This window comes from Leiobunum rupestre, chromosome 8 (genome assembly GCF_980474605.1).
Source record: "Leiobunum rupestre chromosome 8, qqLeiRupe1.1.hap1, whole genome shotgun sequence".
Taxonomy (NCBI): Eukaryota; Metazoa; Arthropoda; class Arachnida; order Opiliones; family Sclerosomatidae; genus Leiobunum; species Leiobunum rupestre.
In genome coordinates, this window is record NC_143391.1 from 27209025 (window position 1) to 27226833 (window position 17809).

Consider the following 17809-nt stretch of genomic DNA (forward strand, 5'->3'; position numbering starts at 1 on the left):
ACCGAAGGTACATGTTCAATTTAATGGCCTAAATGTATAGTTCTCTCTGGTATAACAAAAACTCACTAGTGTAGACTATAACTTGTAGCGGTGCCTACGTTATTATAAAGGCGAAATCAACGCAATTAGGTATATGGCAACGCGTAGCCTTATTAAATTAACGGGCAACAATTAACATCTCTAATATTTAAATGTGAATAAGAGGAATTTCGGTTAACTTAATCATAAATGTTCAGTCTTTACCTATATATTTATATTCGAATATTTTTAGTGCCGGGTGATTTTTGTTGCGTATCTGACGAACTACATTATGTTTTATAATTTGGATTTTACACATTTTAGTGTAAATTTACAGCTCCCCATATTTTAAAGTTAGTGTCGAGTTTTCCCAACGATTTCGTTGTGGTTGGCGGCCTTCCCTCCAGTCGAGTTGATTAGCATATTTTTTTAACCATTTTTCTTACGCTTGTGGCGCCATCTGTTGCGCAAAAAGTGTAATAATGTTTGTGTTTTATACTTTATACTTATCAAGCGTTTCTATAATTAATTATACGGAAATTAATCACAAAATCGCGGCCAATTTAAAACATAGAAATTTCCGGTTCATAATTAGCATATAAATGGACGTATTTCATTAATCGCTCGAAATATTGAGCGAATATGTCGGTAAAAACATCATTAGCCAGAAAACCAGTTTCGGTTTCGCGTCCTATTTGAAAATGAGTATTTGGTTTTTAGTCGACCGATATAATTATGCCTACGCTTTCGCCAACGTTAGCTTACCAATTTTAAAAATTTTTATTTAGAATTTCGTAAAAAAATAACACAGTCTTAAACTATTTATTTTCTATCGATTTAAAACGTGAACAAAGAAATATTTACAGTTATTTTTTTAAAAATGGGAGGGTTATTAGCAAAACGCTTAGGCGTTACCTAGTAACTTTCAATCGATTTTTGTTTAAAGTAAATCGCTGCTATTGATTTAACAACCAACAAAAAATGTTTAATTATTTTCGTCTAAAATAATCTCATCATAGTTCAACCCGTTTGAAATGCTTCGTGATATTTCTGACCATCGGATTTTGGTCGGCCCAGTTGGTCCATAAGAATCCGTAGCTGTCCGGGTCGCATTTTTCATCGGGGTTAAATTCGAAAGGCGGAACGGAGCCCTCTTGATACCGTTCGAGGATTTTTTCTAGCTCGTGCACAACCTGAAATGTATTGAATTTCTCGATTGAATCATTTTCAACCCAAATCGCTTTTTAGCGTGCTGAGGCTCTAAAATGTACTAAGACAACGCCGTTACTTGTTCGTTTTGTTTCGCGATGTTTCGATATTCGCACGGGTCTTTCTCGATGTCGAACAGCATCACCCCCTCGACTTCCGCCAAAGGGACTGGCCCGCACGTCACGTTGAATTCGTTGTAGAATTCTTCGGTCGGACCGACGAATTTCCTTCCCGTCGCTTTTATTGCCCGCGCCACCAGGGAATCGTTGGCCAGTTTAGGCAAAGAGGGTCGAAGATGGTCGGTTAGCACCCCTCTACCAGATACTCCCATCCTAGAATTTTATTGTTCATTATTATTATTATTTAAATTGCGGTGTAGGCCTAGCGGTAGCGTGGTCAGAATTTCGTCCAGGTCAATGGCCTAGTTACCATCGATTCGTGAAATAAGATATGTCGGAGTCTAGATCACCGGTGACTAATTTCCACGATTCGTTTCTGATTCCTCTCATTTGGAAAATGGGGTCGATGTTCAGGAGTACGTCCGTTCTCGGTGATTTCCCGTTGCTCACCAGTGATTCCCACACGCTGACCCCGTCGATTTTACCCAAATTCTTAACGTCGCCACCTTTAAATATTGAAACGCAATTATTTATCCGTATGATAATATAAAAAGAGGGTTACTGAAGGCTACCCGCTGCTTGATAAAAGGTTGGCAGCCAGTCCGTGATATGCATTAGCTGTCTTCTGGCGCTCTCTTGGGAATCGCTGTTGGAGACGGCGGAACTCCAAAGAAGGCCGACTCCTCGAACCCCACCTTCCCACAAGTCGAACTTGGATCCTCGCAGTGGGAAGTTGGACGACGCGCTTTCGAGGTCCGGTCCGCAACCGACTTGCGAGCAGTATCCTTGAGACTGGGCCCCGTTGTCCGTCGTCAGCGCCACGATGGTGTTGTTCAACATTCCCTTTTCTTGTAGGGCCTTGAATATCTCTCCAACCGAGTCGTCGAGGCTTGCCACCATTGCTGTTACAAATTACAATTTTAGAACGGTTTCAGTGGACACACGTCGTTCTATCAGAAGTGCATAATATATCTCTTAGGAGACAAGTATCCATCTGCCTATCCCGATAATATTATTCGCTTGAAGCATGTACCTACGCAGGCTCGCGTTAATTTTTCAAATACATTTTTAGAGGAAAAATATTATGTGCGGGGCTAAGGTCGTCATATATCGATTTTCTAATACAATACACTCTTTTACGAAGTCGGCCATTTCATTACAAGCCTAATTTAAAATAGTACAGGGAAGGACAGCTGCATGTGCTCATCAGCTCGAGACGTCGCGTGCGAAATCAGACCCGTAATTAAATGGCAGCTCTCACAAATAAGAATATAAAAGAGTGTATAGTGCTTTCTATAAAGTAACGTGGCATTCTTGTATAATTGTTGCTCTTACGAAACAGTCTCTTGTCTATGAGCGCGCGCTATATACAGTCGCGAGGAATATAGATTTTTCTAGCGCGCGTGCAAATTGCTCACGTGAAAAAATTCTAATAAAGCTGGGTCTTGTGACCTAAGAGCAACATTTTAACAAGTTGGGCAAGACCACGTTTTATTCTATAAAATCAACTATTTCATCTTCAAAAATACGGTTTATCAATAGAAAAATGAATTTTTTACCTATTAGCGAAGAACTAGACTCGGGGAAATTAGCGCCCGGCGGAATCTACCTAGCTAGGGATACTTATCTCGTAATAGATATATTATACACTTCTGGTTCTATGAATTTGAATTTACCGGCCATCATTCTCCTATTGTAATCCGGGATATGTGGAAACCTCGAGATGTATTTCTCGGGGGCCTCCAAAGGGGAGTATTGGTTCCCAAAGTGGACAGCGGCGTGCGCCAAGTAGAGGAACAGTGGCTTAGCAATGACCATAAACTATTATTACTGGAAACGGCTAATTACTCAAGCACTATCTAATAATAATCGGCTAATTCCCAAGGCACCACTCTAGGCCCAAATAAGCTAGTGACTTTTAATGCTATTAATTCAGGTGTCCGGGTTCAATCGCGTAGGAGGGGAAACCAAAGAATTTGAAAGAAAACTATTCTAACCAATGGAACGAGAATTTGAAAATTCTACGCGGATGTAGTAGTTCCGAGTTTTCACCCCGTGCCACAAGTTGGGCTCGAACCCGGCTCCTCTTGATGCGAGGCTAAAGCTCTCTTTAGTTCTTAAAATTTAACACATAAAAACTTGCCAGTCGAGTTTACTAACGTGGTTTTTATCTTACCTTCAGAGACAAAACCCTCGACTTAATAACTTATAAATTGATAATTATCCAATTACCATCGCTGTATCGTGATTCCTGATCGTGTCAGTCGCTTTCCTCGTGAAAAGATCCGTCGTGTAGTGGCCAGTTTCGTTCTCGACGGGTTTCGTATCGTCGTGTAGGTCCAAACCCCAGTACGGTGCCTGTTTCATCGTTTAGTTCGTGTTTCAATATTATTTTCAATAGGCCTATAAGGACGTTACCTTACTTCTAAATACGTGTGATCGAAATATCCAGTAACGGCGTTCCAAAATCCGTAGAAGGAATCGAAACCTCGCGATGTTGGCAGATACTCTGATTTGTAGCTCCCCAAATGCCACTGAAAAACCATCGTATAATCTTTATTTTTCAATTTCTTGGCCAAGGACAGTAACGCACTTTTCCAATTCCTCGAGTAGAGTAGCCCAAATCTTTCAAATGTTCCGGTAACATTTTGAACTTGAGAGGAATTCCCAGAGGACATCGTCCTAAGATGACCAAAGTCTGCGTTCCTGTTAATTATATCTCGGTTTTACATATAGGCATTCAGACTGTATTATTTTTGTATATCTGAACCGGTGTGTATGGGGTAGTATCCGGTCATCAGAGCTGCTCTGGAAGGAGTGCACAACGGTTGAACGTAGTACTGGTCCAACACCAAGCCATCGCTGGCCATTGCGTCGAGGTTGGGAGTTGGAATCTCCGGAGAACCGTGAAAGCTCACGTCGTTCCAGCCCTGATGGAACATTTAATTACGGTTATACTATATAGTACTAGATATAAATATTAATGTCGTATATATCCTCTTTACCAAGTCGTCGGCGACAATCATGATAATGTTGGGTGGTTTCGTTTCCGAGGAACTTCCGTAGTTGGCAATCCCAAGGAGGATAGTGGTTATTAACAGAATACCAACTGATTTCATTTTCTATATTATATATCATGAAATTAAAGACAATTATAAAATCAGTTAACGTATAAAATTAACTATTTTTGAACACTGCCAGTTTCTCTGCGTAAATTGACATATAGTCGTTTCCGGAAATAGATAACACCAACCAGAAATAAGACAAGTTTGTTATTTTTAAAAGTTCAACTCTCTACATTTTTGTTACGTAAAGTTACACTAACTCAAAATACTTTTATTTATCGAAAATTTGAGAACATTTCTTACCTTTCTCGTCGGGATTATTTTCATTTATTGTTTCACGAAATGAGAATCGCATTCATCTTATATAAGTTCGTAGCCGTTCTACTCCTAAGTTATCAGCTGGAAGGAAGTCATTGAACTTGACTGAAGTCGCTTAAAGACTCGATATGTTTTCCTTGCAGCGTTTTTACCTTCAAATAATTAGAGAAGTCGAAAGTGGTTTTTTTACGTGTTTTTTTACACTTACACTTTTTCTATTTTAGTTACGCGAATTATCCTCGTATAAATTGGGTTATTGAATAAAATATCTTCTCTACCGCTACCGGTCCTATTTAAATGAGGTTTTTCAAGAGATGAAATAAATTTCCTTTGTTAAAAGTTCAATTTAACATTTTTATATTATATATATATAATTTTTCATATATATTTTTAAAATTTCTTTCGTGAGAACAAAATATGAATATAAATTTTATTCGCCAATGGTATGAATTAAGAAAATCCACAGGAAAACGCCTAAAACAATGTAGAAGAAACAACAGATACGCTGGGTATAGTTTATATTTATGAAGGATAGCGTGTTGACCACAATACGGGTCAAATGATAATCAAATATTAATGCTAAGCGATTAATGGCTAGGCCGAAGCCGATTCCAATAGCTGATTTCGTGTTTTTAGGGAATTTACAGTGTATGGGAGTTAATATTTCAAACGGATGTTTTGAGTGTGAAGGGAGTATAGGAATCGATTTTATGTCTTCTTTATCATTCTGAAAGACGACGGGTCGTTTTAGTCTCACTTTTGAGGGTCATTGGTTGCTTCGCGTCTATTTGATGCCATTATGCGCTTTCCAATTGTTCAAAGTTGTATCTGGGTTCTTGGTTTATTTCCGGGGTAAGTCCGCGTAATGACTCGTCGTTCTCGGAACATGATTGATACAAATTCTTTCGTGATTCGATATATTAACAGGTATTTGGGACTCTTAATTGATTGGCGAAATCACGAGCCGGATACATGCGTTGATTTTAAAAACTACACTTTACCCGTTGAAAGTAAATTTGTTCGTCGGTCACTTTATTTAATAAATATAATTATCAATTAATATAGACGGGAGCAAACCGATCGATGTTTTTGTGCGACTGGCGATTACCGATTTGTACGAAATTAGCGAAGCTAAAATGGTGAGATATAAGTTCGTTGATCACTTTTTGCAACTTAGAAGTTTCTTTCGCGTGAACTTTACTTCCTATAATTTGAATCAAGAACGTATTTATCTTACTGAGAACGTACGGATCTACCTTCAATGACCGCTAACGTTTTACCCAAACGTTTGTCTCAAATGATTGGAAACAGAAAGAAAGTTTCAACAAAACGTTTATAATTACTTACGTAAAAGTTAAATTTAACTATTAATTTAATAATATTAATAATACTAGAATTTAAACAGAAATTACAGATTTTTTTAATTCGTCATAAACATAAAAATTGCAGAAAACACAAATGAATTTGTTTTTGCTATAAACAGTTACACATTTTGAAATCAGTGGCTCAAACCGCAGTCTTTGATCACAAATATTCGTGAAAATATAAATGGTTTTATAATGAGCGTGCCGTAACTATAGCTATAGTTATATATATATATATATATATTTAAATAGATATTTTTCAAAATGTCCGCCAAAATGGTTACGTGACTTTTGCGTAAAAGTAACCAAAACTTTTATTAAAAAGAAATATTTTAAAACAAGTCCCCGACAGTTGGCGTTACTGTTTCAGTCAGCTCTAGATGATCCTTATTGCTTCTTTAACCGAGGCGACACGTACGTTCTCAGCAGCGTAAATAGGCTGTTGGTTACGTTCGACACCTTTTCCTAAAAATATTAATGTATTTTTTGACGTAAAACGTGTACGCATTTCTTATCTCACTTCTGTTTTCGCAAGTTTTCGCTAATTGCCAGCAATACGAAAGCCCTTGGGACTAAAACTTATTTCCTTGGTTATATTATCATCCGCGACAAATTAAATCGAAAATTATAATTAATTCCAAGAATGAATTAACGTTAACTGAGAATATAAAGATGAAAAACCACGCCTCTTAACTTTTCTCAGCTATATTATATCTTCTAACATATTACGGTTTCTTTTATCCTATTTTTGGTCTTACCCTCAAATTTTGTTCCAATATATGAAAAAATAATTAAGGATAAATTTGGGAACCATATTGAGCAAAATTTAAAAAAAATCTGTTTTAATTTTTATTGATATTTTGAGAGATATTTATGAGTCATGGCTACCTTATTTATAAATAAAACATTCCATGTTTTTTAATATATCCGAAATTACCCGTGTTTAGGACTTTGGAATCCAAACATTTATATTGGAAACTTGGAAGGACCCTTTGTTGCGCTTAGACGGAATCGAAATTGAGCTCCCCGAAAAGGTACCGAAGTACATCGTCGACTGCATCTGGCAACCCGACATCATTTTCCCAAATTGCAAAGAGGCCCGTTTGTATCAAGTCAGTATTCCTCATACCGTCATTAAAGTCATCCCCGGAGGGTATCTTTATCGCTACAGCAGGTACGGATTTGATACTAAATCCGTTCTAGCTAAATCCCTATAGTTACGAGTTTATCGTTTAACTTCAGGTACCACCTTGTGGTCAATTGCCAGATGGACTTCAAGAGATATCCCATGGATACTCAAAAATGCCCTCTTAATATTTCGTTGTGTAAATATACGTTTTTAAAGTGATGCTATTCAACTTTAATATTGAGTAAATGGTATACGCAGTTTATAGCCGTTCGCTGGAGGCCGATTTAAAATGGATGGGTACTCTGGGCGCTGTCAATAGTCCTCAGTTCATGAAAAACAAACCAACGATTCATTTTTACGAGGGAATTGAAATTCTGAAATTTTCCATGAACAAACCGACCATTTCTTCCACCCTTTACGAATCCGCGAGTGGTATTTACCATTTTATTCCATTTAGGGTCGTTTCTTGTCCTTCTTGTATATATATCATATTTCTATTTTGAAACAGGAATGCATACTATTCTGCAGTGCCATTTCGTTTTCATTCGACATTTGACTGCCAGTTTGGTCAACACTTACATTCCGAGTTTATTGGTGGTTTGTTTGTCCATGGTTTCATTTTGGATCGACGTAAACGCCGTCCCCGGACGAGTAACTCTAGGAGTGACCTCTTTATTGACCCTAGCCACTGAAATCGTACACGCCAGGAGTCTCATTCCACCGGTTGATTACATGACTGCCATGGACATCTGGCTCTTCGGGTGCTTAGTTATGGTCTTCTTGTCGTTATTGGAGTTTACCATAGCGCAAGTCTATTCCAGAAAAAAGAACAGGAAAAAAGTATTTACCGCAATTTCAATTGACACTATTTATTCTTCGGGTCACGTTAGTTGGAAATTCGAGTTTCCGATGAAAATCATCTCGCGTGATCGGGTATAACATTTAAGTTAACCGAACAAAATTCCATTCTTGAATAACTCATATGACCAAAAAACTTGACCCAAGTTTAAACGGATATTTATTAGCGCGTTATCTCATATAATATTGGTTTAATTAAAGTGTTGGTTACACGAAAAATCGATAGCAATAAAAACGAATGAATGCGGGCTTGTTTTGAAGCCCTGGACGTTCTCTATCCAAAAATGTGATTGTCGAAACAAATTTCCAAGCCTAAGTGTACTAATTTTGAGTCCGAAACTGACCTTTTTCGCTCCCCAAAATCCTGAAATTTTCCGCGAAATTTTCTCCACCGTAGCACGAGCAATTTGGGGCAAAATCGAAGCTGTAGTTTTATTCCTAAAATAGAAGGAACTGAAGTGGAGCTATTCTGTTTACCTGTAGAAGTTTTCAAACCAGAGATTTTTAATCGTAATATTAGGCTTATTATCGAAATAAAAAATAAAAGTCTAGAAATTATCTTTTCAAATCACGCGGCGCATACATGTATAAAAAGTGTTATTATTTGGAGAGCGCGCTTCCTAATATTTCCGTGTAGTGGGTCTCGTGCGTTTTCGCTCGACCTCAACACAAACAAAAATTTGAGCGCGCTCTCTAATTTTAACTGCACGATGAATCAAATTGCACGAGCACCGTATAAAAAATTCTGTTAGTAGAATCCCATGGTTCAATAGGTTTTTTTTTTGTTTTCGTCCACTGAATTAGTAGCACTATAGTGGCACCAAGAATTTGTATGCAAGCCTAAACTCTATGTTGGGTAAAGCGACCAATGAGATAACTCGTTGTTAATGACGTCAATGACCACGGCAAAATTTAAAAAAAACATTTCCCGTTCTTTTAATTATATCTAATTATCTACGAAACGTGAAGCAACGAAACTTTATATTCGGGTATTTTAAACGTAATTTCTTCGTTTAAAAGTAATATTAAGGCGGTAACGAATAATTTGCAACTTACTCTTTAAGGCTCAGCTCGTGCGAGAAATTCGCGAATCATCGTCATTGCCACCTCAAATTAGGATGGCCTGGAATACAACCGTGGCTAGAAAGAGGACAGAAAATAACGTTACTCATCCGAGAAATAGAACATTTTCATTGGATATAACCCCAACCGATAATTCATCCAACGAAGACAACGCGTTGGACAAATTTTCGCGCGTTTTATTTCCTTTAATGTTGTTTGTTTTCGTTTTAGCTTATTGGTGTTACTATTTATCGCTCGCGAATGTTCAATTGTGAAACGCGACATTTCAACTCCGTTTGACTATTTTTTTAAATATGTAAATAGCTACAGAAAGAGACCGAACTTAAGCACACTTTTATAAACCAAACACATTTATACTTATTTCAAAGACTCGTTTTTCTTAAAAGCTTTCTTCTTTACAAAATGTGTGTTCCACATTCTTACACGGAGATTCCATTAGCAATTGCCGTGAAAGTACATTTACAATTTGTTAATAGCTTTCCCTGAAAGCATATTATTTTTGTTTATCACCTTATTTGCAACTTATCGTATACCAAACGGGATTTAATTCGTCATGGAAGTTACTGGAGTGTTGGTTTCGAAAAAAATAAGAGATATTTCCAAAGCTTGCTGCTTAATTTTATTCACCGAACTATATATTTCATTTGGGTAAGTGCTTGAAACTGAATTTCAATTTTAATTTATTATGTTTAGTTATTTTCAGTCGTTCTTTAAAATTGCTTAATATGTCGCGAGTGTTGCGAACATGCTCCACTATATGCGCGACTTAAAAATATTTTCTTTATAATCGCGCCCACCATTCACGTTTCGTGATTTTTGAGATTTTTAAAGTGTGAATTTCTGTTCTAAGATACGCTAAAGCTGATCAAATTAACTGGAGCGCTCATAAGCCCAAATCGTGCTTGAAAGACGACAATTTTACCCGATCAGATGAAGGTATTTTTTGAATCTGTCTTATATATGGTCTGCCTCACAAAATGCGTTCTGATTAACAGCGCCTATTGATGTGTATGCCGGAATCAGCCTTACTAGTATTTTTGACGTCGAAGAACAACGCATGGTATTACTCGATTCCTTGATCCGCCTACACCTTAAAATATCTAATTTTAATTATTTTGAACCATGTAGCAATTTGGTTTGCAAATCTATTTGCGGGCTTTATGGAAGGAGCCAATGCTGAACTTAGACCATTTGAACATAACTCGCAACTACGTTATTCCCGATTACATAGCCGAATGTAAAATATAAATCAATTTATTTTCAATCCGTATCCATGGTTTAAACTCTCTTTCCTTGTCCTCAGGTATTTGGCAGCCTGATTTGATTTTTCTTAACGCCAAAGAGGCCGTCTTATACGATGTTACTCAGCCCAACATTGTTCTGAAATTGATCGAGAAGGGATTTATTTACCAATACGGAAGGTAACGAGCTATAAACTAACTTTTAACCGAATCTCACCAAAGAGCTCATTTCGTTATAGATATAAACTTCTCGTGATATGCAATATGAATTTTCGATACTTTCCTATGGACATTCAAATATGTTTTTTGGATATTGGATTCCGTTCGTTATTCTTTTCTATAACTCCGCTTGTTTATCACGGAAAAGTCCTTTCACTATTTCCCACCTTCAACGAAGCACAACACCCCATAGAAAATCAATGTAAAAACGGCTCTTTGCTATTTTACAGTGGCCAGCAGAAACAACGAAGCCTCTTTAAAATGGATAGAGGAATCTTCGGTGAAATTAGGAAAAAACTTGAAACTTTACAGCACGATGCAACCGATGCAGTTCACTCTTAAAAATGTCAGCGTCGGCAAAATAGAGTTTCATTACACTTCCGGTAAGTAAAGATTAATTTATATATTTCCCCACAATCGCTCTTATCAAGGTATATATTTCAACAGGAAACACTACCATTTTGAAATTACTTTTCCATTTCGAACGCAATATCGCGGCCAGTTTAGTGAACACGTACATCCCCAGCTTCTTGCTGGTGTGTCTGTCATGGGTCTCATTTTGGCTGGATGTCAACGCCGTACCAGGTCGCGTTACCCTTGGCGTCACGGCACTCCTGACCATCGCGACTCAAGTGGTTCACTCCAGAGACAACCTTCCGACTTTGTCTTACATGACGGCCGTTGATATCTGGCTGTTCGGATGCTTGGTGATGGTATTTTCGTCCTTGATAGAGTTCACTATTGTTCAGTCTTGTTTCCGGAAACATTCCAGAGAAGTAACTCTGTCCCATTCACTTTCTCATCGTAAAGACTAACATGTTCGATTGCAGAAAGAAGGCATTGTAGAAGTAGCAAAGCCACGAACTCCGAAGGTATCTTGCTGCACTGTCAAATGCTCCAAAGATCTCTTGATTCAAGGCGGTCGACTTGATTCAGTTTGTCAGTTGCGGCATCTTTCTCGTAGCAAATCGACGTACTCGACAGCTACAGTCACGAGACAAGACTATCTTTTGGATCGTGTATCGCGATACTTTTTCCCTTCTGTTATGTTTATATTTTCTTCCGTTTATTGGACTTACTATTTGTACTCCCCTCATCAGGAAATACGCTAGGACTATACCAAAGAAAAAACAAGTTGACACGAACACTTTTTCATTCGTATTATTGAATAAGTTTGATTAAATTTGGATTTCAAACTGTACAAGAAAAATTCCCCTGTAGTTATCGATTCACTGGAGGGTCAGTTTGACACGGTTGAAACTAATAACTCACGCCAAAGAGCCCGCGCATTGAATTGATTTCTCAATCAGGACTCGAATCAATCCAACCACTACTCTAAAGTCTAAACTTGTTTTCGAAACCCAAATTGGGCTTTGCGCAGCCAAATATGACTCTGTTTTTAGCCAATAAACCCCATTTTCAGTTAATGAACACCCGAATGATGTCATTAAAATGATACGACAAACTATATTTGGAAATTTCATTTCAACTGGTGACCTGTTCCCTTGGCGAGACAATAGACATTAGTTTGGAAAGTTACAAACAAAACGCTTAAATGATGCTGCTGTAAGCCACGAAATTGCTACCAACGCGAATTTTCCTATCAAATTTAGTACGTTTTCTCAGGCAGGCGTAGTACGTGGAAACAAATGAAAGCTTATATTTGAGGGAATAAAATGATTTGTTTCTACAGAGGAACGGTTTAGTAGTTTTAACAGACGCTACCTATAATTGTCGAATCGTTAGGGAAATATTAGTGGACTTTTACATTATAGTATAGTTTATGGTACACGGATCAATTGACGCTTCGGTTTCTCCTTTCCATAAAAACTTGTAGAGGTTAACGGTAATAGTTAGTGTAGGGAGTTGTTAGCTCGCGTGGCATGAAGGGCTTGCTACCACCATCCTACGCATTGTAACCGACGTCAGTCATCGGAAAAACCGACTCCTCCAGGCGATGACTTCGGTGAGTAACCGATGACTATCGTGATCTCAAAACCGGAAACGCGACAAAGCGTACAGTAGGAAACCGATGTCACCGATTAGTAATCGGTGAGTCCGATGAGCTCTGGTGAACGTACGTGTTTAAGGCATTAAAAGTCGCTAGATGACTTGGGCCTAAGGTGGTGCCTTGGGTACTAGTCTAGCTGATTATGATTATTAATATTATTAGTATTATTATTAAGAAACGTAAATGTCCTCCCCACAAGTTCGTGAACTTTTTAATTAAAGTTTGCTTGTTTGGACCTGAAACTTCGTTACCGTTTGAGTACGCTAAAATACAGAGGTATAATGGTCTAGAATCAATTACAGAAAGAGTTCTTAATCTATTCTATTATCGGTTCGTTGAGTCTTGGCATTACCGTTGCCTTTCTTTTTTATTTGTGTCGAGCTGAAATTTTCGCTCTGAAAATTTCGGCATCGATTAGTGTTGAAAGAAGTTGCCTTAAAGGCCAAGGCGTTGGAACCTTTTTGTTAATGTGGCTGACTGAGAATGGAAATCGTGGGAGACGGTGAGTGGATTTTCATGTTCAGATGTATATAAGCGCTCTACCTACGTTTTATTGAAATATTTCCCCTTTAATCATTTTCCGTTTGTTATTTACTTGAAACCCAGTACCATAGAGAGAAATAAACGAATTACCGTCCCAGAATCCCGTTAAAGATGGATGGATCTTTTCGAAAATTTCTAATTTCCTTTTTATCGATTCCTTTTCTCGAAAGGTATGTTGGTGAAATCGAAATTTGTAAATAAGTTAACATTTATTAAAAATCGAATATCGGTCAGCGCGTGTTTAGCAGATTACAATTGGACGGGCCTCAAACCGGCCATTTGCGCCGATGATATCAATTACTCTTTAGGGGCAGGTAAATTATCGGGGAATGCGATGTTCAGGGAATGATCTTAACCATTATTTTCTCTTTAACAGGTAAGCCCGTTGATGTATTTTACAAAATAGTCGTGTTGGATATATTTGATATTAGTGAAGAGAAAATGGTTATTGTTATATCGATTTAGTTAGTCGCTTCTGAAATTAATTAATGAGCTTTCTAACTATTCAGGAATTCGGCCTTCATTTGATAGTGCTCGAGTTTTGGAAGGATCCTTCGTTAAAAATCCAGGAAATGGCGTGGTCTGCCATTAACATCCCAAAGACGTTGGCTCAATGTTTGTGGCAACCCGATCTGATTTTCCCCAACTGCAAAGACTCTTTTCTCTACAAGGTCACGGTGGACAATATGGTCTTGAAACTGATCCCCGATGGATATCTCCTCAGATACAGCAGGTTCGTTCTTATTCTCGTAGTGGCACTTTAATTTCATAAATTACATCACGGGAACGTTGTCTTCGCGCAGGTTCCATCTGACTGTTAGCTGCCCGATGGAATTTAAATCATATCCTTTGGATACTCAAACGTGTCCTCTTAATATTACGCTTTGTAAGATACTCTTTGATCCCTGAATATGGGAGATGGTTCATAGGATATCCCCTTTACTGTTTAGTTTCGTCCTTCAAAGACCGCGTGATTCTTCATTGGATTGATAATAGTTCCGATGTTGATATTTTGAGCTCTATGGGAGATCCTGTCACTTTATTGAAAACCGTCAAACCTCAGCAGTTCGATTTGAAAAACATTGTCCACAGAGTCGATACGATAATTTTTTCAAACGAGGGTATATTTCATATTCCTTTAAACAATTTATCGTCTCCACGAAACTTATTTTGGTTCGTATTTAATGGTAGCTGTAGTCGAGAGTTGCATACTTGTCTGTGAATTCCAGTTTGAGAGACACTTGACGGCCAGTCTTGTCAACACGTATATTCCTAGTTTTCTCGTCGTCTGCCTGTCGATGGTGTCCTTCTGGTTGGACGTGAATGCGGTGCCCGGTCGGGTCACCCTGGGAGTGACGGCTCTTTTGACCCTGTCCACTATGATCGTTCACGCCCGAAGTTCGCTCCCCTCGGTCAACTACATGACGGCTATGGATATTTGGCTCTTCGGTTGTCTCGTTTTCGTCTTCTTCTCTCTGATAGAATTCACGATGGCTCAGTCTCTATCACGATCAATTTGGGCAGCGGTCGGTGTACTAGAAATAAATAATTTATTAGTTCATTAAGTAACTAAGGTTCGAACATATTTTTAGAAAACATTGTCCATTGAACAGCCTAATAGTCGAAGAGTTAAAGTTTGGCCTTCGGAGAAGACAATGCGACCGGAAAAAATCGATGAGAAACAGACGACCACAGTGACCCGAATACGGAACAACGCTTCTACGTCCGTGCTGGATGAAAACATGTGTTCCCTCGTTGATATTCGATTAAGAAATACCACTCCTCAGATTGATACTGTCCAAAAAATCAAAACACCACTCCCTGTTCAAAGAGTTATGGACAATATTTTAGATCGGATGTCCAGAATTTTCTTTCCCGCGAGTCTTTTTTTGTTTATTACGATCTACTGGTTTTATTTTGTAAAAGGTAATTCACAAGGATAAAATGGTTTTGATCTTGCAATTTTAATAAAAAAAGTATTATGTGTGTAACATTTAAGTTTCATTAATTCCAGTCACGCCACAAACACATATTATCATAGACCATGAATATAAAGGGACTCGCTTCTTTAGCTAAAAAACGAGTAAGTACAGGGAGTCTAGAAATCACGTGATATTTTATTTGACTTCGGCCACCTCGCGCAGTTGCACGAAAATCTTTGGCGGGGCTTTTTGAATTGACTTGAAGTAGCATTTCCGTGTCAAAAATAAACCCTAGGATCGGCTAGCGTGACGAGTTATTTGAAGGACAAAATGTTTTGTAACCATTTGCTTCCAATCACTCATACCCGAATTGATTGATTTGCACTTAGAAGATCTAAAGAACCGATGTGATACCGGGCTGACTTGATTTGGTTTAGGGGGAAGGAACTTATTGATAGCGCATGAGAGGTTTGAGAGCAACGCCAAAAGTCGTCTCAACACAGCTAGTCATTCTCCCTAAATATAAATAAATTCAATCTTGTCAAAACTAATCACAGTTCAATAATTGGATAATTTGGAATTCTTCCCAGAACCCAGTAGAGGCCCACCATGGCTTTTAAAGGAAAAGTTCGCGAGTTTGATGCAATTCTATTGGATCACGTGTTCGGGATTGCATTTCAAAACATGTCAACGGCAGTGGAAGCTAGAATTCACGGTCTCTTCGATACTTTATCCTTGTTTACTTTTGGGATTATAAATGATTCTCTGTATATTCTTGGTTCTCGCACATATTTAAAATGCATGCATGCTAACTATCTTTAAGAATGACGTTATTATTATTAATTAATTTTATATGAACGATAACAGTTCTCTGGGGAAATCGTTTTTCAACATAAACAATAAACAGGAATGTGTTTTAGTATGATAGAGTAGCGGTAGCGGTACAAAACTAACTCCTGCACGAGATCTTAAATATTCAAACAACGCCCTTGTTGTACGTGATTCTCCTATTTCTGTATTTCTGTACAGGTTGTTTTCGATTGGTTTGGCACAAATGCGGGTATTTGTTCTACGCGTCAACGGCTCGGTTATAGTATAGACAGCCCAACTAGGCTGTGGCTTGGAAAAACTATTCGGCTTTGAAAACAGTTTAATAAAATCGGCCATAAACGAAAACCTCCAACCGTCTCTAATGTCCTTGACAGCTAACGACCGTCTTACTCTCGTAGTGCGGCTAGCCACTGTACCAACTTTGTAGTGGAGCGACTGTGGAAAGGTTGTATATAGAATAACCTGATTTTATCATCACGGGCAATGCCAGTCAAACCGGACTTAAACCGATGTTTAGGATCCGTTTATTAAACCAAAGATAACCTTTTTATATTGAAATATATAGAGAAGAATGAACTTTGGTTTACCAAACCAGCTTTGTAACCCTCTTCTTCAGAGGGTTTTACCCTGTTAGGGATTTATACTGTATCTATGATGAGTGATGGGTTACCTAAAACAACACCCAAAATAAAAAAATTCTGGCTCTAAAACTAAGCCTAAAATTTCAAAGATTGCCATTTTCGAAGTTTGGATAGACATTTTCAAGGTCAAGATCTATTTTCTATGTTTTGTTATAAAATGTCAGAATATTTATGGGCTAAACGTTTGGAAGTTGAAATCGACATATTTTAAATATCGTCCATCTAGGCACCCATGATCTAAATGTTTTACTCTATTAACCGAAAATAGATAAAAAATGATTGCAATGGGCGTACAAATATCTATTAAAAATTTCACAGTGATTGTTTTTACGTTTGGGCAAACTGGTCACGTTTTAGTCAGTTAAGCGTAGTATCATCGCGGCCGCAAAGGACTTTTAAAACAATCGGCCACCTTTAGTAGAGCGACCGCGGCTCCCAAAGTCAAATCTAGTCTCGACCCCTTGATATTCTACCCACCTCCCCACGGGCCACCGGCTTCTGTTTTACAGGATAGTTTGGACAGGGCACCATATCTCTAAGTACGCATTTTTATTAGATCTATTTGAATCATTTTGACCAAACGAAAACGGCATTGAATGGTCTCTAGCCTTAACAACAACAGCCGGCGCATTTTCCCCGTTTACTCCGCAGCTAGTTAGTCGCAGGCTCGAGAAACGTTTCGTGACGTAGCTCGTGTCTCTTCGATTTTTCAATCCATCTGTACGGTTAGGTGTAGCGAGTTTTACATCATCAAAACACAGCACTGAGAACAGTTACGGTTAATGATAGTGATATATTGGAAATACTTCTAATTACGTCGCAGTCGAGGCTTGCTCGCGGGGCGGTATTAAACCAGTTGAAAAAGGTAGTTGGCGCATGTCCTTTAAAAGTGGAACTCTTAACCGTGTAGTGCAAAATCGACTCTGTATTTTGGTCGTTCGCTATCTCCCGGAGTTGCTGGCAGTGATCCATTTCGTTAAGCTTATTGTATAGCGCAAGTCAGTTGTCGTTTTAAAGTGCTTTTGTACCGTGTGTTGATTTAGGCTGAGTATGTTGCGTTATTAGTTCATAAGCCATTATCAAGCTGAATGGGTTCCGCGTGTGTTTTTAGTGTTTACAGTGCGCAAGCCAATTTTATTTTATGTCAGCTACAGAGCTGTAAAGGTTTCTAAGCCACCTACAATGCAGCGGCCCTCGACGTGATGAGCTCTAGCTCTTGAAGGTATCATGGCTGAGAA

The 17809-nt window shown here is 38.2% G+C and overlaps 2 protein-coding genes across 3 annotated transcripts; one reads left to right on the forward strand and one right to left on the reverse strand.

Moving 5' to 3' along the window:
- Positions 1–975: 975 nt before the first annotated feature.
- LOC149932960 (arylsulfatase B-like) lies at positions 976–8603 on the reverse strand. 2 transcript variants are annotated; one of them, XM_090156174.1, is made up of 14 exons: positions 8576–8603; positions 8425–8518; positions 7802–8034; positions 4715–4881; positions 4352–4468; positions 4117–4276; positions 3940–4052; positions 3770–3880; positions 3579–3704; positions 3023–3149; positions 1919–2248; positions 1657–1852; positions 1307–1559; positions 976–1211 (listed from the first exon to the last, which is right to left on the reverse strand). In XM_090156174.1, the coding sequence occupies exons 4-14, from the start codon at positions 4736–4738 to the stop codon at positions 1032–1034; spliced, it is 1737 nt and encodes a 578-aa protein (XP_090012300.1). In that variant the 5' UTR covers positions 4739–4881; positions 7802–8034; positions 8425–8518; positions 8576–8603; the 3' UTR covers positions 976–1031. The 2 variants fall into 2 exon arrangements, with proteins under 2 accessions (XP_090012300.1, XP_090012301.1); XM_090156175.1 differs by lacking the exons at positions 7802–8034; positions 8425–8518; positions 8576–8603 and adding an exon at positions 4938–4997.
- Positions 5529–11735, forward strand: LOC149932961 (uncharacterized). The gene is made up of 16 exons (XM_090157205.1): positions 5529–5581; positions 5657–5739; positions 5795–5868; positions 7041–7267; positions 7336–7418; positions 7481–7654; positions 7731–8062; positions 9145–9317; positions 10014–10099; positions 10159–10223; positions 10292–10400; positions 10467–10584; positions 10644–10726; positions 10854–11006; positions 11071–11399; positions 11454–11735. Exons 1-16 carry the CDS (start codon positions 5529–5531, stop codon positions 11733–11735), a joined length of 2424 nt encoding a protein of 807 aa, XP_090013331.1.
- The last annotated feature ends 6074 nt before the right edge of the window (positions 11736–17809 follow it).